Here is a 22,132-nt window from a genome sequence, read left to right on the forward strand (position 1 = left end):
GGCCTCACTTGTGAAGATGAAACTTTGACCCCCCCCCTCCCCCCAACAGTCTTTGAACACTGACCAATACTGTCCATTTTCCATCTTTACCAATTGCAGATGCATCTATAAACAAGCTAGTGGGTTTTCTCCTCCACCCCCTCCCATGTTGGCTCTTGGGTGGATGTTCAGGACTCTTAACTCCTTTTTAGCTTGAAGTCTGCAAGTACATTTTCATAGCTTTGTTTCCTGAAGTGGTAACAGGCTGAGGGTAGCAGAGGGAGATAGTGATCAACAGGGGGTTTCCTTGGCCATGTTTTGACCTGACGCAATGACATTGCATACATTCTGGAGATGATAAATCCCAGGACCGTTTTGTTCCTAGCCGTGGTATACAGCTGCTACCTCTAGATTCGTCCTGCTGTTGGGACAGGACATTGAAGAATTAGCTAGCCAGTTGAAGTTAACCATTTGGTTCATGGTGGGCTGCAGTAGGTGATGAGCAAAAAAAATTAAGACCCCCCCCCCCACCAACCCCAGTATGGAGGTCAGGACCCTCAAACCAGGCCCAATGAGTGCAATTTGCACAAGAATTGGGTAGAAAATTGGACCATTATGTTCAATATTTTAGTTTCTGAAACACTATGTAAAGTAATGCCTTATTGCTTAGTTTAATTCTAATTGATCCTCTACAAATTTGACTGCCATGGTGGAGAAACACTTCACTAATTTCAACTAGCTAGTTATAAGGAAGGTTTTAACAAACATAGAATGTAGATGGTGCTATGTTGTACATATTGTTGTACATATTGTATCAAATACTTCAAACAGTGGTCATTTCCAAGACCTCTAGAGCTGGCTGATCAGCTTCAGCTAGTGGCTTTGAATATTTATCCTGAACTGACCAACTCTTTTGCAGGCTTGAATGAATGCCAGATGAACAATGGTGGCTGCATGCATATCTGTAAGGATCTTGTTATTGGCTACAAATGTGAATGCTCTCCTGGCTTTGAGCTGATTGATGGCAAAAACTGTGGAGGTAAATGTTACTGTTTTATATATGATGTTTGTAATAGCTTCATGAAGCTGATGGAATATTTGACTTTCTGCAGATATTGATGAATGTCAAAATCCTGGAACTTGCAGTCAAATTTGTATCAACATAATAGGAAGCTATGAATGTGAATGTCACAAAGGATATAAGGATTCAGTGAATGGAGTTTGCAAGGCAATAGGCAAGTAGAAATTTATTCAAAAACTAGTACAGTACTTGTTAATGCATCCAAGTCCTGCTTGGTTCTAATTCTTTGTCTGGGAGGAAAAATCAATTGTAAGCAGAATGGTAAGCTAGGACCCAACCCTGAAATGCAATAGTTGATACTGCAGCTTCAGTTTTTATTAGATCTGGGGTTGTTCCCCTTAGTTTTAGAGGCAGTTTGGTGTTCAAAATTGATCAAGAAATGGTGAGAAACTGTTCTGAGGGTCAAGAACCAGGGGACTCCCCAGAATATCAAAAAAGCCGAAGCTGGCATAATGAGCACGTTAAAGATCTAGAATGCATTGCTTGCATGATGGGGAAAACACATAGAAAAAACACATGCAGGGCTACAGCAAAAGTGGAACTTTGTTTTACACTTGCAAGAATGGACACAACCAGCTGGCTGCCTTCTAACTATTCTGATTCTAAACTTTTTTGCCTTATGCACTCATTGGTCATCTCAACATATGTCTTAGTGAAATCCAAGTAAAGGTCCCACATGGCACACTGATCAGGAAAGTGGGATCTCTTGGGATACAGAGAAATTAGCAGGTTGGATCCAAAATTGGGTGATAGGGAACAAAGGGTAATGGTTGAATGTTTTGCAAATGGGAAAACTGTTTCCACTTCCACAGGGCTTAGTGTTGGGGCATTTGCTGTTTGTGTGCATATACATTCATTAGACTTAAATATGGGAGGCATGATTGGGGAAATTTGCAGATGACACACTGGCTGTGTAGTTGATAATGAAGAGGAATGATATCAATTGTCTGGTTGAGTGGGCAGAGAAGTGGCAAGTGGAATTCCATCCAGAAAAGTGAAGTATGTATTTGGGGAGAGCAAACGAAGCAAGGGGATACTCAAAACAGGAAGTAGAGAAAGTGAGACCTTGGAGTGTATATCCACAGGTCCTTGAAGGTGGTAGGACAAGGTGGTCAAGAAAGCACATGGAATGCTTTCCATTTTATTGGGCAAAGTATAAAATACAAAAGCAGGGATGTAACAATGGAATTGTAAAATGCTGGTTAGGCAACAGCTGGAATTGTGTACAGTTCTCATGGTCACTTTACAGAAAGGACATAATTGCTGTGTGGAGTGTGCAGAGGAGGTTTTCAATGTTGCTAGGGCTTAAATTGCAGCTGAGGAGATTGGATAGGCTGGGGTTGTTTCTCTTAGAACAGGCTAAGGGGTGACCTAATGGATGCTTACAAAATTAAAGGAGCCTAGATATGGTAAACAGGAAGAAAGATTTTGTCCCGCCCCATTGAGGGATCAATTACCAGGGGCATAGATTTGAGGTGATTGGTAGAAGGGTTAGAGGGGACATGAGTTTGGGCATCTAATTCCTGCCTAAATTGGTGTTGAGGCTCAATGCATTAAAAGGTACCTGATCTGCATCTGAAGTGCTGTAACCTGCAAGGCTACAGACCAGGTGCTAAAGTGGAATTTAAAATGAGCAGCTAGTCTGTTTTTCCTTTGGATGATGCAGGCAATGGGCTGAATGGCCTTTTTTTTTTTTGTTTGCACCGTTCTATGGTTGACAACTATTAATTGAACCAATATGGTATTTGAATCAGTAACTGAATCAGTCATGCTGATGGTAACCAATTACCTGATGCACTTTTGGGCACTAGCTCTTTGTTGATGGAGTATTTACAGAATTAGGGAATTTAAAATGTGCCACCACAGAATTTAATCATGGCATAAATACCACCAAATTGTCCCTAGAAATTCCTGGATGTACCATCAACAGTTTTTATTATCCTAATCTCAAAATACCCCACTTTTTAAAAAAAAAAAATTTACAAATGTAATGTTTTGAAGGGTGTCTTGGGTAACTTACCTGCTTACTGCTTTGAATTGTTCTCCGGTCACACTTGCCAGCAAATTCAAGTTTAACTGTCTTTTGAGCTGGATAGCTAGGCGACATTTGCTGTCTAGGCTTGCAATTGTCATTAGATGTAATGAAGGGCTACTGCCTGTGAAACTTTCAGCAAAAGTCACCGAACAAGGAGACTGCTTTCTATGATTCTCCTCCTTTACAATAGGAAAAGAGCCCTATTTGGTCTTCACTAATCGCCATGATATAAGGAAAATTGGATTGCGCCAAAAGGAATACACCCAAGTAGTTTGGCAGCTGAGAAATGCTGCAGCACTTGATGCTGATGTTGCAGCACAAAGGGTCTTCTGGGCTGATTTGGAAGAGCAAGCAATTTTTAGGTATGTTCTTTACTATGGGCTGTAACAAAACTGCATTGGTGAAGCCAAGCTTTAAGGCTTTTTTTAGTCTGGGTACTGACTGAATTGCACAAGAATTTATTTTGATCTATGAACTGCATTGTATCCACAAGTGGGCTTGCAGTAAACCTGTATCCAACTGTATTTGAATAAACATTATTTAAATCCTGTCGAGGCACTTTGTTCAGCAAATGTTTAAATGCATCATTTGGGAAAACTATCAAGAGCAGAATTCTCAACCTCTACCTTCAAACAGTTTAATCTCTGCCCTTGTACTTCCTGAGGACAGCTTTCAGGAAGTCCACTTAGATTAATCACAATTCATCTTGCCTGCCTGTACAGTGTGTTTTTGTCTTTTTTTAAATTTAGATTTGAATGCTCATGTTTTGTATTAATGGTTCACACTGTAGATAATGGCATGTACCTTCTAACTGTGTAAAGGACCTAGCTAGAAGTCAGCAAAACAATACCCATTTGTATTATAACCTATAGTTTATGTAATCTACATTTGATTAAACTTGTCAACAGTGCAGTTCATTTTGCCAATGAGTTTCAATCTGTCTTGAAATGCTGATTTGCCTTTGACCTGGAGGCATGGTCTGATTTTTGAGCAAGCTTCCCTCAGTTATTATGCAATGTGATTCATTGCTGTTTCTGGCCTTAATGCTTTGGCAAAATGGTACATGGTACAATTTCAGTACAGGTCACTTGTCCTTTATCTGTAAATCTCAAAACCAAACAAAATCCAGAACTTTCTTTGAACCACACCAACCTTTTAGTGTGAAGTCATCTAGTTGTTTGTCTGCACTGTTTACCTTGTGATTTTTGAACTTGTCAAAGAAATTTTATTACAGGTACCATGTTGTAATACATCTTTTCCAACCGATTTATTTACTTTATAGTAAACTAAGTAATTTCAGTTTTTGAATACTGCATATAATCTCTAATCTGAAATGCAATCAGCCCCAACAGTTTCAGATGAAGGATACTCTACCTATATTGGGTTGTGTGGGGAAATATGTGAATGTTCTTCTATCAAACCCACAGATGATTCCTAATACATTTTTAGGACTTTGCACTGCATACCTTGTGCTGACCTTTGTAGGCTGGAAGTTAAATACTAAACATTCTAGTGGATTGAGGTGAGCCAAATGGGTCCACCTTGTTAATTGTATAAACTTAAGGTTGAGTGTATACAAGTGGGCATGTGCAATCACTACCCCTTTTATAAGGGGCTATTAATTTAGAGACACTCCAACCCCATGCTAAAAATAAGTTTGATATCATTTAAAATTAATATCCCTCGAGAGCTGGTTCATTATTTCTTTAGTTGGTTCCTCTTAAGGGGCTGCCAATTTAACTGAGTAAAAAAAGTTTATAAAGACCCTGATGGATAGGGAGTTGTAAAGTTGGGAACTGTTTGTAATGCCTCCCTTTGATTAAATCTATAACTGAGTAAAGATTGACTCGTCATCTCCATGACAAGTTAACACTTTCCTGAACATGTGAAATTAGCTCCTGAAAATTGAGCTGAGCTGGAAAACTTTTACTTAACTGTAACTTTATCTGTAAATTTGCACTAAGCTCTGACTACTTCACAGTATGTCCATGGAGAAACATGAAAAGACAATTCATAAATCCAGCATTGTCAAAGATCTTGGAATCCCTGTGGGAATTGCTGTGGACTGGATCTACAAACACCTTTATTGGACTGATTGTGGCACTAAAACCGTATCTGTCGCTAACTTCAATGGAACCAAAAGGAAAATCCTTTTTGATACAGATCTGATGGAACCAGCTTCTGTAGCTGTTGATCCACTGTCAGGGTACTGAATAGTTTTTCTTTGTAATTTTAGATGTTGCACATTGAGGTATTTTTTGTCAAGTAGCAACAGAACTGGTGGTTCATTTTTGATTCTTTATCTTCAATCCTAACTTTTGCTGCTTCTGTATATTGAATTTCTTTGGACTGGTTTTGAGAACATGCACTTTTTTTTTCTTACAATTTATTGTTAACAATTTAATTTCAAAATTCTTCATGTTACAATTTTGAATATTCACTAACCTTAAAATGATAACTAACCATCAGTTACTACATCACTGGCACACAAACACTGACTGCATTGTGCCAGACTATGGAAAGTGGAAAATATGGAAGATTTTTAGATACATGACCTATTTTAAAAGCATTAATTTTTGAGGCATTGTTGTTCTTGCTTATGACTGAACTTGGCTTTTTGAACTTGGCTTTTATAGGTTTCTTTACTGGTCAGATTGGGGTGAGCCAGCAAAGATTGAAAAAGCAGGAATGAATGGAAATAACCGTGATCTTCTAGTGGCCAGGGATATTCAATGGCCGCATGGTATTGCTCTTGGTAAGCAAACTATTGATCTTTTAAAACTGGAAGGCAGAGCTATCTTTCTGGCTTTTTATGCAATGTATATTTTGTCCACAGATCTTGTGAAAGGTCGTCTCTATTGGGTTGATTTGAAGCTGCACATATTATCAAGCATAGACTTGAATGGTAAAGACAGAAGAACTGTACTGCAATCAAGAGAATTCCTCAGTCATGCTTTTTCAATTACTATATTTGAGGCAAGTTGATCTAATGGATAGAATATCTAATGAGCTAGTTAAAACTAAATTATCTTCAGCTTAGACTAAGATTTTTTTCATTTTTAAATGTAAGGAATTGAGGGCAAACAAGTAGATTGGAAGGAAAAATCTGGAAATGAAGGTAGTGATGCTACAGAAGCTTTTCAAAAAAGCTGCCAACTGAGTTTGTATTGACTAGAGCATAAGGTTGAAGGAGGGTTCTGCAAATGAAGACTGAGGACTGAAGTTAACAAGTGAGCTGGAGAAAACCACATGAACCTTGGTATCCTGATAGATGGCATAAATAATTATTTGGAGGACTTGAGCAATCATGGTCAATGCATTCTGCTAATTAGTTGTGATCAGTGACCATAGATGCAATTTGTTGTTGCTGCTTTATTAGAATTGCTGTCAAAATGGGATTAAAGTTGTGCATAAACTCTTGCATGTTACTTGGGGCATAAGAAACTTTTAAATAACTTGTGCAAGTGATAATTTTATTTCTAACTTGTTCCAGGATCGTGTGTTCTGGGTTGATGGAGCAAATAAAGCTGTGTATGGAGCCAATAAATTTACAAGCTCTAATGTAGAGCTTTTAGCTGCCAATCTTACTGAACCTCTAGACATCATTGTTTATCATGCACTGACACAACCAGCAGGTGAGCAATCTGGCAAGATAATTTTTAAAGCTCCTGCCCATTTTGACACTAGATACTAGGCCAGTCATTACCTTCCCCCTTGAGTTGAGGCTAGATATGAATTAACTTTCTCCCACAGTAGCATGAGTATTAGAACATTCAGGATAACTTTGCACTCTTTCCCTCCATTAGTTCCCTGCACTAATATTTTGATTTGACAATATCCCTTCAGTATTTCTCATTTGTCTTGACTGTTTAAACCTGTCCTACTTTTCAACCAAAAACAATACTGGAAAAACTCCAGGTCTGGCAGATTCTGAAGAGAAACAGTTGACACTTCAGTTCATATGACTCTTAAGAGCTGAAACAATCAGGAAGATATAAAAATGAACAATGGACTTTCCAACACTAGCTGATTTATTGTGCAGATACTGTCTTGACCTCACTAGCATCAACAACTTGGATATTTTCTTTAGACTTCTAGACCCTATTACTTTGTGCAAGGAAAGATTTTTTTTCCAGTAAAAATGTAAGGGAATGAATAGCAAAACGTTAAAAGCCTTGTCACTTGAAGACAATGGCCTGGATTTTGCTGTAATGAAATGGCACCAGTAGCATTTGACTGTCAGATTGCCTTGTAATAAAAGTTGAACATAACAATCCAAAAGTTCTTGAAGTGCATGGCTCTTACACTGAGCTATTGGAAGTCCTTGCTGAAACTTAACACAAAGCACTAATGGTGTGAACTTTGTCCAGCAGTTCCACGCTAATTGCTGATAAGGTTGGAGGTGGTGCCTTCTAGGAGTGAGCGCTCTACTGTCATAAGTGGCAACTATTGCCAAACAACAGCTCTAGCCTCAATTTTTGCATTTGAAATTTTTATTCAATCTCCAATTTCAGTCAATCAAATCTTTTATTTTTGTTTTGCTTCCATTATTTCCTGCTTTTATGCATCACTGGTTTGGACTCTGATCCTCTTAGATTCAACTCCTGGATTTTCCCAAAAGATGTGGTGGACTAATCAAGTCAGTGATGGAACTTGACTCCAGGGTCAGAGGCAGGGTTTGGTGTGCATTGTCAGGAGCTGAACATGTGCAGTTTCAGAAGTTGGTTGGTCCATAAAGCTTGAGGTGTGCCCAGTACATGACAAGGCTTTGCTGGAACTGTGCTTGCTACTTGGCCTTCCAACTCCGGAGCTAGTCTTCTGGTTCTAGTTTGAATCCAGTAACAGTGTACTTGCATCCATCGATGGCAGATGCATCCACTCTGCTGACTGGAAGATCTGGGTCAATCTGTTTAAAGAGCCTCACTGTTTGCCCTGTTCTCATCAGATCTCCTGTGCAGGGCACTGTGCTGGAAATCCCCACTTAAGCCTGCAAAAAAAAAAAAGTCTGAGCAGATGTCAGTGAGTGGCAAATATTTCCTTTGCAACAGAACAAAATTTCAAGTTAATTTTGTAGCCATCTGCTTTGAAGTTCTAATGTGGTATAGATGTCATCAATTTCCACACTACAATATTTAAATGGCTGCATCACATTTATGGTTACTGACATGCAAGTGTTGCTCAAAATAGTTTTTTATTTTTAATTGAGGACTGGTAGTAACATTTTTGTCTAAATTTGTTGTAGTAAAGTTGGCAATTTAAAAATGCCAATTCAAATGGTATTCAAAACTAGATTTGGAATAAAATTTGTTTTGCTGCTGTCAAAAGGATCCAGACTATGAACTGGGCTCTTTGTTGCAGGCAAAAATTGGTGTGCTGAGAATCTGAAGACAAGCAGCTGTGAATACATGTGTCTCCCAGCTCCTCTGACAGAGAGTCACAATTCAAAATACACTTGTGTGTGTCCATCTGGAATGAAATTGCAGGAGGATGGATGGCATTGCAGAATGGGTGAGTAAATGAGGTTTCATTTTGAGTTTGCAACACTAATGTGCAATCCAACCTTAGCTGCAGTTTTGGGCTATAACAGGCTGTTAACTGAGCAGGCAGCATCTGATCAGACTGGGTACTGGGGCAAGAATTATGCATTTTAATTTGAATTTGGGTAAAATGACCTAATTTCAATATTTTGAACATTGATACATTGCAATTTTGCCATGTAAGATGCTAGTCTTTAAGGTCTAACAAAACTAACTAGATATTTCACAGGAATGGGAGAAAATGAAGGACTAGGAAAACCAAAAGCACAAATTTCTTAGCACTTAATTAAAATGGGCAGCCCATCCGATATTGCACAATTCTTCCTCCTTTTCCTGCAGTAGGAAGTATCCTTGTCATGACTTTTCAGTACTTATGATCCCAGAAAAGTAGAATATGGCTTAATTGTGCTTCTTCCATTAGTTGCTACCTGTGGAACATCGGACTTTGTTTGTAACAACAAACAATGCATACCTAGTAGGTGGCTGTGTGATGGTAAAGCTGATTGTGAAGATGGATCTGATGAAAGTACAGAGGTCTGTTGTAAGTACTTACCTCTAACTTTTAAATAAAAAATTTAAGTGTACTTTTAGGATTTATTACCATCTGCCTCACAGTTGGATTTCCGTTTTGGAATCTGATTTGGAACAAAACTTTCCTCTTTATCCAGCTACACCTTTTAGCACTGAGGACATTTTTAGTATTTGCTTGTTACCAATCCTGCTATTCCCTAAACTGTAGTCCAAAACTGGCTCAACATTAGATTATCCCACAGATTAGAGTCCAAGTTTGTTTTACTCCTGGCAGATATTCCCAAGTTAGTTAAATTCAAAATTGATTCATTAGACTTCAGCAATGCAACTTGTAATCTGGTATAGGCTTTAAATGTTTACACCCATGATGGTTCTTGTGTTGTATTTTCCACAGTGGAAATCTAGCACCCAAAGCCTAGGTAACATTTCTAACTGAACAGTAGCCCTATAAGTTCTAAAACGTTTTTTTTAGGATGTTGAATTTTTAAACAAAGCACATTAACTTCATTCTTTAGAGCTTTCCTCCCATCTTTAACTTGTAATGAGCAGCAGTGATCCCTGTGTTCTATTTGCTTTGGAGACTTGGACAACCTATTGACATCCTGGAAGCTTGCAGTTAATCAAACTGGACAAGTCACAAAGTACTATGGCTACAAGAGCTGGTCAGAGACTGGGAATTCTGTGGCAGATAGCTCTCTACCTGACTCCCCAAAGCTGTTCATCTACCAGGACATCCTGAAGGCTTCATTTGGGAGTTTTGACATTGACTTTGTGGGTGAAGCTTTCTCAGTATCACCTAAGCCTGAAGTGTGCCCTCCTAAAAGTAAGCTGATCAGAGGTGGGAACAGAATACAATCCCAAACCAGTAACTTGTCCAAAATGTAATCATCTGCAGTATGCTGTCTTGGCTACAGCAGAACCTTATAGGCATAGATCAAACTTGGCAGTTGCCTATGTATCCACCAGAACCCTACAGTAAACCCCAGATGGCAAACATGTCACCTTCACAAGAATACAGTTGTAACTATTAGCCATACTTTTCACACCCCCTCTGCTTTCCTAATGGCCTTCACAAGTGCACTTGAGGGCTGCAGTATTGCACTGTATCTGATATGGGCTTTCCCTTATCCTACTGAATAGTCTGACATCTGGGAGCCCCCCTCTTTTGTGGGAGCAAACTTTGTGCAAACATCTCTTATATAATTGATCAATATTTTTATGCCTGCAATTACTGTCACCTATACTTAGGAATTTTTGTGCCAGCTTTCTTAATCTGCCCTAGTATTGAATTTGCTTTCAGATATGAAAGATGCTCTCATCTTATAATTTTTCACCTATTTTTTTTTCAGATAAAATAACCTGTCTTGGCCATGAGATCTCCTGTGGCCCTGGATCTCTTCAATGTATCCCTGTTGCTTGGCAGTGTGATGGAGAAAAGGACTGTAGTAATGGTGGTGATGAGATTGGCTGTGGTAAGTTAAAGAAATGGCTTTTGCCTTCACACATGCCGTGAAAGTGGAGGCATTAGTGAGGGTTCAAATGGGAGTGTAACAATCTACTGAAATTTGATTGCAACAATTAACATTTAAATGAAATTGGTGAGGTTGCAATAGCTTGGCAGCTATAAAAATTAACTTGGTCTTTGACAATGAACACCACTTGTTAATAGTCTGCTACAATAGTAACATGTATCCAAGGTACTTGACAGAATGGCATTGCCATCAGATTGTCGGTATTGCCGTTTCTCCTAAAGACTATCCTAGATGAACCCAAGGATGCTTCAAGTTGGGACTTGCAGCTGATTTTTTTTTGTTAAAACAAATTGGTCTTGAAGCCAAATTGGGTATTTATGCTCCATCTAATTAAATAGATCTAATCGCACACACTTTGTAGGTAGAAAAAACGCAAGAGAAAAGGGAACAATGTTAAATTTCTGCCTTGAACAGTAACTTGTAAATGTTACAACTCCACTTAAATTTCTCTGACCTTGTTCTAACTATCATGCATTTAAACTGAGACACATGTTCTAGATTCCAACTATTGAAAACTGTTGGCTTCTGTTTATTATTTAAGTTTTTATAAAATAGTGCTATTCTAACAGCCTCACTCATGTATTTCCTCATACCAGGCAGTATTCTGGTGAATTTGCATGGTACCTTTTTTCTAGAAACCTGCATTCTTCTAGTGCAAAATATAGTACTGTGCATACTATCATTGGGTTTGTAGCTTTTATGAAGGCTCATTCTTGAAGCTAGAAATAATGTGTTGAACAGTGTTTTGGGATTTTTTTCAGTAAAAACTAAAGTGCTGCTCCATCTGTACCAAGTCCCAACACTGAATCTACTTCCAGCATTGGTTTCACGTATTAAGATTTTAGCAAGTTTGCAATACTATAATAGAATCCACCTTCAGAGCTTACCATGTAACCACTGCAATTGAGCAGAACATTATTCAGTGTTCTTTTCAAGTGTAGTTGATTACAACTTTTGATAGTCTTGTGACTTATTTGAATTGCTTGCTTGGTTTACAGCTGCAAAGCTACTTGGAGGAAAGAGCATATACTATATTCAGATCACTTTGAAGTTAGTGTTTTAAATTGTATTTTAATATCTTTCAGGTAAAATAACTTGCAGCCCTGTGGAGTTTACTTGCTCCAGTGGTAGATGCATTTCTAAGACATTTGTCTGCAATGGTGAGAATGATTGCGGTGATGGAAGTGATGAAAACAGTTGTGCTTCAGCTACCTGTGGCATTCATGAGTTTCAGTGCAATAGTTCAGAGTGCATACCCTTGAATTGGGTATGTGATAACAATGTGGATTGCATTGATAAATCTGACGAGTCACCAGAACGCTGTGGGCATACATTTCCCCCTCCTGTGGCCTGCTCTCCCAGTGAGTTCCTGTGTGATTCAGGTGAATGTATCCACCGTCGATGGTACTGTGATGGTGATGCTGACTGCAAAGATGAAAGTGATGAGGCTAACTGCCGTAAGTAGATTATTTGCCTTCCCTTATTGACCACACTAAGTGCAAAAGTATAGCCAAAATGCGGTCTAGTTGACTTCACTTGCAATCTCAAATGCAAATTGTTAAATGATGCAAGTAAAAAAAATTTTTTATTCAATGCCAACTTCAACTGAATCATGTATTCAGTTTACCAAAGAGACCTAAAGCTGTACAGATGGCTAGGTTCTAGACATGTTTCTCGTTTCTATCAAATTGAGACATTGCCCTGCAGAATACATCCTAAACATTCTTTGGACTAATACCTTTTTACCTACTTTCTTTGAGCTGAGGTGAAAGGATTACATATGGAGGATTATAAAAACAGCTGAAATGCAATTGCAAATCCTTGATCAAAAGCAAATTGTATTGTAGGCCTACCCCAACTGTGTCTTAAATGCAGAATTATACTGATATAAGTGCAGTTATTTTTCAACTAGCAGCAAGGCCAGGTTGTACCCAATGGAGCAATTTAAAATTTGAGCTGAAACCTGTTTTCATTTCATTTTGCTGACATGAGATTGTCATGTTAAAAACTTCCCAAGTTGCAGCCAAGCATGAGAATCTGGCACAAGTCTCCAATGTTATCACTGTAAACTAGTTCAGGTTGTTTTGCCTGAATATATGGCCACATGAATGTGATGTAGCTGCACAATTACAATCTGTGCACCCTTATGGGGAATATTATCCTTCCAGTATCCTCCTAGTTATAATCTGCAAACCCAAGAATGACCAGTTTATTCTTTCTGATGAGCAATGCTAATTGCCCCAATCTTGAGTGCTAATTTTGTGCAAGATCCTCTTGTGGCATCTTTTATTGGATGCTTTGTCTTTTTTGTGTATATATGAAACATGCTGATCATTTCAAAAAATGGATGGGATAAATCTCAATTGGTCTTGGCATCTTTGCAGATCTGAAGTCTTGATCCTATTTTTAAAACACTTCCAATTTATTAAGTAAACAATTTTTTTCAGCTTCTCTAACATGTAGACCTGATCACTTCAGATGTCATGATGGCAACTGCATACTTGGAAATAAGAGATGCAATCTATTTAGGGACTGTAATGATGGTAGTGATGAAGTCGGCTGCAAGAAAAGTAAGTAAATATGACTCTTAGCTTGATAGCAGTACATGCCTTCCAAAGCACTCATTTTCTTTTTTGGGCTATAGTTTCAGAGTGCACTGGGCCTACTGACTTCAAATGTCAAAGTGGAGAATGCATAAATATCACCCTAGTATGTGACCACAAGCAGGACTGCAAGGACTGGAGTGATGAACTTACTGGATGTAGTAAGTGAATAGTGCTATAAAAATCTATTGTACTGAGAATCTCTTGGTCTGCACTAGTTTAAAACAAAGTTCATTTAATAAATTACCAGGGGTTAAATGTCCCTTTTAAAGAGAAGGCAGTCCACAACTGCATCAGAACTTAATGCCAACCTTTCTGTAGGAAATAGGCAGATCCATCAACTCTGGTTACTACAATTGTTCTCCAGCCAATAGTAAATTCTCTTTCAGGCTGCAGTTAGTGGCGGTTTCAGAAATTCACTACCTAAAATGCAGCATCCATTGCTGGTGTGGGGTTGATTAAGCATTCTGTCCAAAATTGGAACTGCTCTGCACATGAGGATGTAAGAATTATCGCATAAAATGTATTGGAAGTCAGTTTGGGGTCTTTAATTTTGTGGAATAACAACACCCAATTTAGCAAAAGTTGCTCAGCACTCAACACTTTCTGTATGATATAACATTTTCTGTATGATTTGCAAGGACATTCAGGTAAATGACTGCACAATAATTACTTGACCATTTTATTCCTTAGACCAAAATGAGTGTTTGAAGAAGAATGGAGGTTGTTCTCACTTCTGCCAGGATCTTGTCATCGGTTATGAATGTAAATGCCCTACTGGTTTTGAATTAATTGACCTCACAACCTGTAATGGTAAGTTAACTTTTTTTGGCAAAATCTCAACTACCTTTTATTGAATCCTGAAGTTTTTTGGTTTGGTTTTTTCCTCAGACATCAATGAGTGCCACAATCCTGGATCCTGCAGCCAAATTTGTATAAATACTGAAGGAAGCTACAACTGTGAATGTCATGCAGGATATCTTATGGATCCAGCTAATGGAGCTTGCAAGGCAGTAGGCAAGTATGAAGCCAGTGGAACAGTATAACATTGATATTTAGCAATATCAATTCAATGTTTGACTATGATTTGACTCTGCTTATTTGTCTAAATGGTGTTAACTTACTATCCATAAACGATTTAGGTGGTTCCAGGATCAGTAATGTGGTTATCTTTTACCTCCCCCACTTTTTATTCATCTGGGCTTTCAGATGCACATGGGAGTCCCTTGCATGTGCTTTGCTTGTCCGATTACCATTCCATTGATTTTTTTAAACCGACTGTTCAAATAGCATGAAATTTAGTGGGTGTGAACAATTTTAATTTGAGCCTTTTTAAGGGTTCCCTTCTCTTGCAGATTTAACTCTTCAAATTCAAGCACTTAAAATACAGGCCCTTTTAACTTGAATCAGTAAAATGGCAGGTCAATAGCTATGTATTGCAAACGAGATCCATTATTTGATGCCTTCAATCTTTGGCTATACCTAGAATATCAACGAGTGGCATTTCTCTTAAGGTTGTACCGGAATAACTATGCTTATAGATTGAACTTAATCTTGTGGTTACCTTTGCCAGATGATTAACTTGCCTAATAGGCCTGTTTTTTTTTGAAATATGATTTCATGGTTTAAGGTCATCTTTTTGTAGGAAAAGAGCCATATTTGATCTTCACAAATCGCCATGACATTAGGAAGCTAGGACTACATCACCAAGAGTACACACAAGTAGCTATGCAGCTAAGAAAAACTGTAGCACTGGATGCTGACATTGCAGAACAGAGAATCTTTTGGGTTGAGTTGGGCCAGCGAGCAATTTTCAGGTGATGTATGCTTAATTCTGTTTGTACTAAATTTGGACGTAGTTTTTTTTCTGTCTACCACATGTGAATTGTATTGTCTTTCTGAATTTGATGCATCAAACCTTGTTTTACCAGGAGCCTTTAAGTAATTTGATTTCAAAGACCTGTGAAGTTTGCTTTAAACCATTTTGTACATGTTCTTTCAGTATGCTCATGAACAAAGGTGGTGAGGCTCGTATTTCCAAAATCATTGCTGATTTGAAAACCCCTGTCGGAATAGCAGTGGATTGGATCTACAAGCATATCTACTGGACTGACCGTGGGACTAAAACTATATCAGCAGCTACGTTTGATGGAAGCAAAAGGATGATCCTCTTTGACACTGACCTAAGGGAACCAGCTTCTGTAGCAGTTGATCCACTTTCAGGGTACTATTGTCTATTGTATGAATAAAACAAAAGGCATCTGCAAAAAATCCAGATGCTTCAAACAGTGCACCTTGTCTTTAAATTTAAAGACAATTGTCATTCTGGCATTGATGCCTTTGGTTCTTGGTGCAATGCTTCAGATATTAACTATTCTAATTCTGGAGTCATTCTATCCCTTTGACTTGGGCATTCATTTGCCTTTTAATGGCAGGGTGCACAAGTAAAGGCAAAGAGCCATTGAGGTTGGCTGGGGGGGCGGGGGGGCGGTGGCAGAGAAACTCCTGCCTGAACAAATGTTCAAAATTGTGCATTTAAGCACATAATTTTAAAATTGTTGGAGTTGGCCAAATTGAATTACTAAGAGTAATTGTTTGTGCTGACTGCAACCTCTTCTGTAAGAAACCAAATGGGAAGCGTACGCAAGACCATCTGGAGAATTGACATTGTGGATCCTAGTTGGTCCTGTCTGTATCATTTAAATCAAATGGCATTGCAACTTGCTATAACTATCCATCTCTCTTGCTGGATCATTACTGGATTAGAACAAGTGCTGTCATGCATTTTGTTTGTTTGGTTCTAAAGCATCCATTTTAATTTACAGTACCACTTTTATAAACTACATTCAGTATTTCAAAAGCTTTCAAAAGGGTATTTGCAGATAAAACAGCCTTATTTGAGTGTAGTAAAACATTTGCTCCTCATTGGGCACTTCGTGTTAATTATTACCTTTTTTGGTTTAAAAGGTTTATATACTGGTCAGATTGGGGTGTCCCAGCAAAGATTGAAAAAGCAGGCATGAATGGCATGAACCGTCAACTTTTAGTTGCCACCAAGGTTCAGTGGCCAACTGGCATTGCACTTGGTAAGTAAGGCTTTTTATAAAGGTGGACTTCGTAGTTTCAAGCTTTCTTTCTAAAATAGTGCTTCAACTTGTCCACAGATTTTGTGAAAAACCGTCTCTATTGGGGTGATGTAAAGTTGCACATGATATCAAGTGTAGACCTAAAAGGTCAGAATCGGAGAACAATATTGCAATCTCAGGAATTCCTTGCACATCCCAGTGCAGTTGCATTATTTGAGGTAATACAATCTTTATACACACTGGCTTGTTTTTAACAGTTTTGAGATGGATGGTCGCTCTTAGTATTCTAGTTTGAGAGGTTGTGCACTATTTTGCTATCAAATATGCTATTGTAAAGAATGAAAAACAGCTCATGCAGACAAGGAGGTTGAATTTGGATATGCTGAAATGTAAAACCAAATGAAGCAGGTTGGGAGGGATGAGTTGAAAATACCAGGATTTTGGTGTTGAACATCTCTCATCCAAAATGATCATAAGTAGGCTATTCAAATTTAGAAAATTGACATTAATTGTAAGGTTTGTATTGAATCTTGACTGTTATGCTCAAACTTAAGCATTCTAAATTGCCTTAATTGTACAGGCAAAAAATTGGCATTTTCATAATGCTGGTGAGGTTTGGTTTAATCAAGTTGAAGCCTGGCATCTTCCCTAAACTCTAATATATTTCCAGGACCATGTATTCTGGGTTGATGCAGAGAACAAAGCTGTTTATGGAGTCAATAAGTACACTGGAAATAATGTGGAGGTTTTAGCTTCAAATGTTGAAGCTCAAGACATCATTGTTTATCATGAGCTAATACAGGCACCTGGTAAGAAATCTAGAATCTATTAATGGCTTGTGAAGGGAAAATTGAACTTGGATTTTTCATGCGGACATTTTTAGGCTTTTTTTCTCTTCCTATATTCTCTTTACTGTTATGAAACAGTTCCATTTTCTCCAGTAATTTTTCCATGTTAGACTTGTTGATGAGCCACAGCTCTCGAGTCTAACAATTTTTTTAAAATGTATTGTGCTCCCATAATATGGGTTGTTTGAGTTGCTAGTTTATTGGATTCTATATGCACGGATGCATTCTGGGGTGAACTGTTTGGACTGAAATTATCCCAGGAATTGATCACCGCATCAATTATGCATCCAGATTTGTGGGGAAAGCACAGATCAACATTCAACTAATATCCAATTGAGAAATTGTACAAAGTCTGCAATTTGATTTTTCTAAAATGCTAAAACTATGGTCATTCCCAGTTTCTACTCCAGTCCATATGCTGAGTCCCTGCATGGAGACTTGCTACTGTGCCTGAGTATGCACAATTTGAATTTGGTTAAACCAGGGCCCTCAAGATTACAGCAACTTGCAAAACAGAGCTTGAACTCGCACTGAGATTTGATTTTAATGTGCAATTTTTGTATTCCCAGGGAAAAACTGGTGCCAGCATGGAGCTTGTGAGTACATGTGCCTTCCTGCTCCTCAAATTAACAGTCACTCAGCAAAATATACTTGTGTATGTTCATCTGGAATGGAGTTGAGCAATGATGAACAGCAGTGTCACCCAGGTATAAGTGTCTTGAATAAACCAATGCTGGAAACAGCAGGGCTGGCAGATCTGGAGAGCAAGCTAGTATTTTGGGCTTGACAAAACACAAGTTAAATATAATAGGGTTTTGGCAAGTGTTTTTGGGGGCACCATGTTGGGAAAGATTTTGAAAGAGAAGGTTTGTAACAGAGGGCACAAAAGATTTAAGTAAGGTTTCATGTTGTAAAGTGGAAGGGAGTGGTAATGGGCACTTGAAGACATAAAAGGCCTCAGAGGTACAAATGGCAGGATAGCTGTCTGAGCGTAGAATTGGGCCTAACTTGAATTAAAATTATTAACCCCATGATGTATCTGATGTAGAATACCAGGTACCCAAAAGTACAACCTATAAATGGCGACAAGAAGCCAAATGAAATTTAAAGCTGCTAGGCATAGAGGCACTAGAACATTGTTGCATTACTATACTTGTGAACCTATGGAGAATATAATAACGCTCCAAAATCCAGGTTTGATAGACTGAGGCATTAGCTTATTGGTTCCAGGTGGAGTTTTGTCTGCCTTTTGAAAATGGTCACAAGGCTATTTAAATAATCCCCATGAATGCATGTAATTGGTGTTGCAATTTGTCCACAATATAAAAACACAAATGTAACTGACATCTTAAAGGCTTATGGCAGAATGCTTGCAATCAGCAACTTATTGTGATTAACCAATACAGATCAGTGGCCCAGGAAAAGGGGGTGACAGTTGAAGTTGGTCACTTGCATACAAACCCATGTTTCACTTAAACAGGCTGCAGCCAACCAATTTTTAAAAGTGTTTGAAGACTTGATTTTGAAATCAGTAGTTATTTAAATCTAAATATTGGATTCATGTGAACTGCTTAAATACATTTGAACAACACCTTCCTTTCAATTGACTCATTGTGGAAAATGGTTAGTGCTTCTTCCTGATTATTGGTGGCTGCTTGAGTTGATTTCCAAGCACAAGTATATGACAGTTTAAGCTTGCTTTGCATTATTGAACTTAACAGCTGCTCTGGTTTATTTACAGTAATTGCACATACTTCATCTGCAAATGTGTCTGCAATGGCTTCAGGTTTTGCCTCAGAATTTCCCTTTCGTTTGCTGACTGTATCACCAACAATCCTAGCTACTTCCAGAGGTAATACAGAATTAGCAAGCAGCATGAATTCATCTGAACTTCCAGAGTAAATAGTAGCTTTGACAATAAACCAACCTTCTCTGCTTTCACTTTGGCCTGGTTCCCAGAACCAGGATCTGGCATTTCAAAGGGCTTGTGTTGAAATTGGAACTTCGTAACAGCCAAGTTTGAGGTACTGCTGAAACTAAGTTAAAACCAATTGTAACAACCTGGTTTATTTGTAAAACATTATACAAATCTTAATTTATTTCTGCTGTGAGTGCAAGGTTCATTTGATGTTTGATTCATGGCAGATTGGTTAATGGCTCAAAGCTCTAGTTTTGCCAGGTTGCTTGGCTCAAAACCAAATGCTGGAGCAATGATTTTGCAGACCTATTGATAGACTGCCCATGATTTAATGGGCTGCCATGTGTACTCTAGTTACTTGATGCTTTAATTGTATGTAGTGCTTTGAACTGTTTGACTAATACACTTTGAACCGCTTGTGTAAATGGAGAAAATATTTTCCTTTCAGATATAAATTTAAATGCCTCTCTTGAAGAAAAGTCAAAAAGAGGATCTACAGCCATTTGGGTCAGTTTTTTTCTTGGTAAGAGCATGTTTTGAGCTTTAACTCAATTTGCTTGACAATAGCCCTTTTTGTCCAGTAAGCTAAATATTAATCATAAATTTGTTTGAAACTGCATGCAGGAATTGATGTGGTTAAGTCTTGAAGATTTGTTTTGCAAAATTAGTGCAAAGCGCCAGACTACTAGAAATGGTTTGGCTTTTTTTTTTGCCAAAAATTTGATATCCTTTGGATTCCCTAATGCTATTTTTTTCTTCAATTTCAGCACTTCTGACAATCACTGGCTTTATTGGCTTCTTTATTTGGCAATCCTGGCAGAAGAATATGCAATACACAAGTTTTGAGAATCCAGTTTTTCAGCAAAAATGTTCTGACTGAACCAATAAAGTTTAACTTGGTATTAACTAGAATTTTGCCTAATTGCAAGAGTTGGCTGTGAATTTATTAATGAGCCATGGCCTAAGGTGGGATTGATTCTGTTTGGCTGCTATTGTAATTGGTCATCCTGTCCATGGATTAGGAAAGAAAATTGACCAGTTGCTTATTCCTGATCACTGCAACATCCAGTGAATACCTCCTGGATATAATGTCAAGTATGGTGTCTGAATAATCTTTTGGACACGAGCTGCTGCAACAGGGCCCCCAAAACTTAATGAATGGAGACTTTTTTGTTTTATAAGAGATCACTAACCATGAAAAGGATTGGGGGTGGTGGGATGTTAAAACCAGAAGGCTTCTAGTGATAACAGATTTATCTGTATTGCAGCCTTGGCTGGCACGCCATACCTTTAATTCTTCTTTCAAGCTAAAGCATACTCCTTTTTTCAATGGCTAGCTTTTGAAGACTCTAGTTGGCAGAATGGTTTTTCTCTAGGAATTGGAAATATTGTTTATTCTACCAATATAAAAATGTCTCCTTTTTTGAGGCACTTATGGTTCAAATGTGACAGCAATCTGTATTTTAGTGGCTGTCAATTCATGGTCATGGTCTTTCCCCCATGTATGCAATAGGAGTTTTTATTTATGGTGTGGACATCACAGGCTAGATCAGCATATTTCCCATCCCTAATTGCCCTTGAAGGTTGTAGTAAGTTGCTACCTTGGACTACTGCAGTCCATGTGGCTTAGGTACACCCACAGTGCTGTTGGGGAGGGAGTTCCAGGGTTTTGATCTAGTGACAGTGAAGGAATGGTGATACATTTCCAAGTCAGGATGGGGTGAGTGGTTTGGAGGGGAACTGCCAAATGGCATTCCTATGTGTCTGCCCTGCCCTTCTAAATGGTGGTTATGGGTTTGGAAGGTGCTGTCTGAGGCTTGAATTCCTGCAGTGCATCTTGTAGATGGTACAGATTGATGTCACTGTTTGTGGAGCGAGTGAAGTGTGACAGCTTTGTCCTGGATGGTTATTGAGCTTGAGTGTTGGAGCAGCACTCATCCAGGCAAGTGAGTATTCCATCACACTCCTGGCTTCTGCCTCATAGATGATGGGCAGGCTTTGGAGAGTCGATGTGAGTTAATCACTGTAGGATTGCTAGCCTGATCTGCTAGCCACAGTATTTGTATGAGTAGTGTTGCAACTGGGATGGGAAGTGTGAATTATCAAGCCCCACTATTCTGCAGGCTGTAAATTAAATTAATTTAAACTTCTCACTGAAATGGCTAATTGTGTATCTATACCTCTTTTATACCTAGAGACTCTGACCAGGCTTCGTTTAAAATATGAGTGATTTTATTTTAACCAATTACTTTCAAGTTGCCAGTACTGGTTAACATGTAATTGGGAAGTATACCTATTTATCTCCTAAGAATTCCCCCTAGTGCACAGGCACAAATAGCCTCTCTGCAGAGATGGGTTTTGGAGGATGGGCATTATAAAGTAAAGGCTTAAGACCACAGGGTCTTGACACCAAGAGTTCTCAAAGACCAGGTTGCTGGTCCCAGTGGATGCCTGGATGTTCTCACCACTGGTCTCTGCTTTGTAGGTCCAAATGCAGACTGGTTACAAGGCTACAAGTTGATAGCCATATCTCCAACCAGACCTTCTGGCTTTCTGCATGCCAATATTGCTTTAAATCTGCTTCCTGCAGCTTTCTCCCTTGGGATTGAGTCTTGGAACCTTCCTCTGCTCTTTACTGTCATCTTCCACAGAACTGAAACTTTTTCTTGGCCTTCCTTCTGATGTAAAGGTGGTCTTTGGGCCCCTCCTTTGTGTCACATTCCTTGGCCTTGGGGCCTTTTTCTGGTTCTTTAGGGGAAATCTACTTTCTCTGCAGCTCCCACTCCCAATATCTACTCCCTTGAATCCAGGTTTCAACTTCAGTTTAGAACTTGCTGTCCAGTCTCTGGCAACTGCTTCCAACTGCACTCAAACTAGTTTCAACTAAACTTTAACTACTATCTCTGTGGGACCTCTGGTTGCTAGGCAATGCTTGACTCTAAGAGTCAGAAACCTCCATTAGAATGCAGGAATATCTTAGTG

General features: G+C 38.6%; 1 protein-coding gene across 1 annotated transcript in view; it reads left to right on the top strand.

The window, feature by feature from the left end:
- The window catches only part of LOC121276743 (prolow-density lipoprotein receptor-related protein 1-like), a 55,929-nt gene extending 35,926 nt beyond the window's left edge, over positions 1-20,003 (top strand). The window contains exons 20-43 of the mRNA XM_041185290.1: positions 899-1,018; positions 1,092-1,214; positions 3,286-3,457; positions 5,077-5,301; positions 5,732-5,850; positions 5,932-6,071; positions 6,589-6,730; positions 8,454-8,603; positions 9,054-9,173; positions 10,513-10,635; positions 11,781-12,152; positions 13,143-13,265; positions 13,298-13,459; positions 13,992-14,111; positions 14,190-14,315; positions 14,944-15,115; positions 15,301-15,522; positions 16,266-16,384; positions 16,463-16,602; positions 17,055-17,193; positions 17,802-17,939; positions 18,974-19,084; positions 19,599-19,657; positions 19,918-20,003. Of these exons, the coding sequence (XP_041041224.1) occupies positions 899-1,018; positions 1,092-1,214; positions 3,286-3,457; positions 5,077-5,301; positions 5,732-5,850; positions 5,932-6,071; positions 6,589-6,730; positions 8,454-8,603; positions 9,054-9,173; positions 10,513-10,635; positions 11,781-12,152; positions 13,143-13,265; positions 13,298-13,459; positions 13,992-14,111; positions 14,190-14,315; positions 14,944-15,115; positions 15,301-15,522; positions 16,266-16,384; positions 16,463-16,602; positions 17,055-17,193; positions 17,802-17,939; positions 18,974-19,084; positions 19,599-19,657; positions 19,918-19,926 (3,446 nt within the window). The 3' untranslated portion in view covers positions 19,927-20,003. The remainder of the gene's footprint in view (positions 1-898; positions 1,019-1,091; positions 1,215-3,285; positions 3,458-5,076; positions 5,302-5,731; positions 5,851-5,931; positions 6,072-6,588; positions 6,731-8,453; positions 8,604-9,053; positions 9,174-10,512; positions 10,636-11,780; positions 12,153-13,142; positions 13,266-13,297; positions 13,460-13,991; positions 14,112-14,189; positions 14,316-14,943; positions 15,116-15,300; positions 15,523-16,265; positions 16,385-16,462; positions 16,603-17,054; positions 17,194-17,801; positions 17,940-18,973; positions 19,085-19,598; positions 19,658-19,917) is intronic.
- Positions 20,004-22,132: the final 2,129 nt, after the last annotated feature.

The sequence above is a fragment of the Carcharodon carcharias genome, chromosome 4 (genome assembly GCF_017639515.1).
Source record: "Carcharodon carcharias isolate sCarCar2 chromosome 4, sCarCar2.pri, whole genome shotgun sequence".
Classification (NCBI taxonomy): Eukaryota; Metazoa; Chordata; class Chondrichthyes; order Lamniformes; family Lamnidae; genus Carcharodon; species Carcharodon carcharias.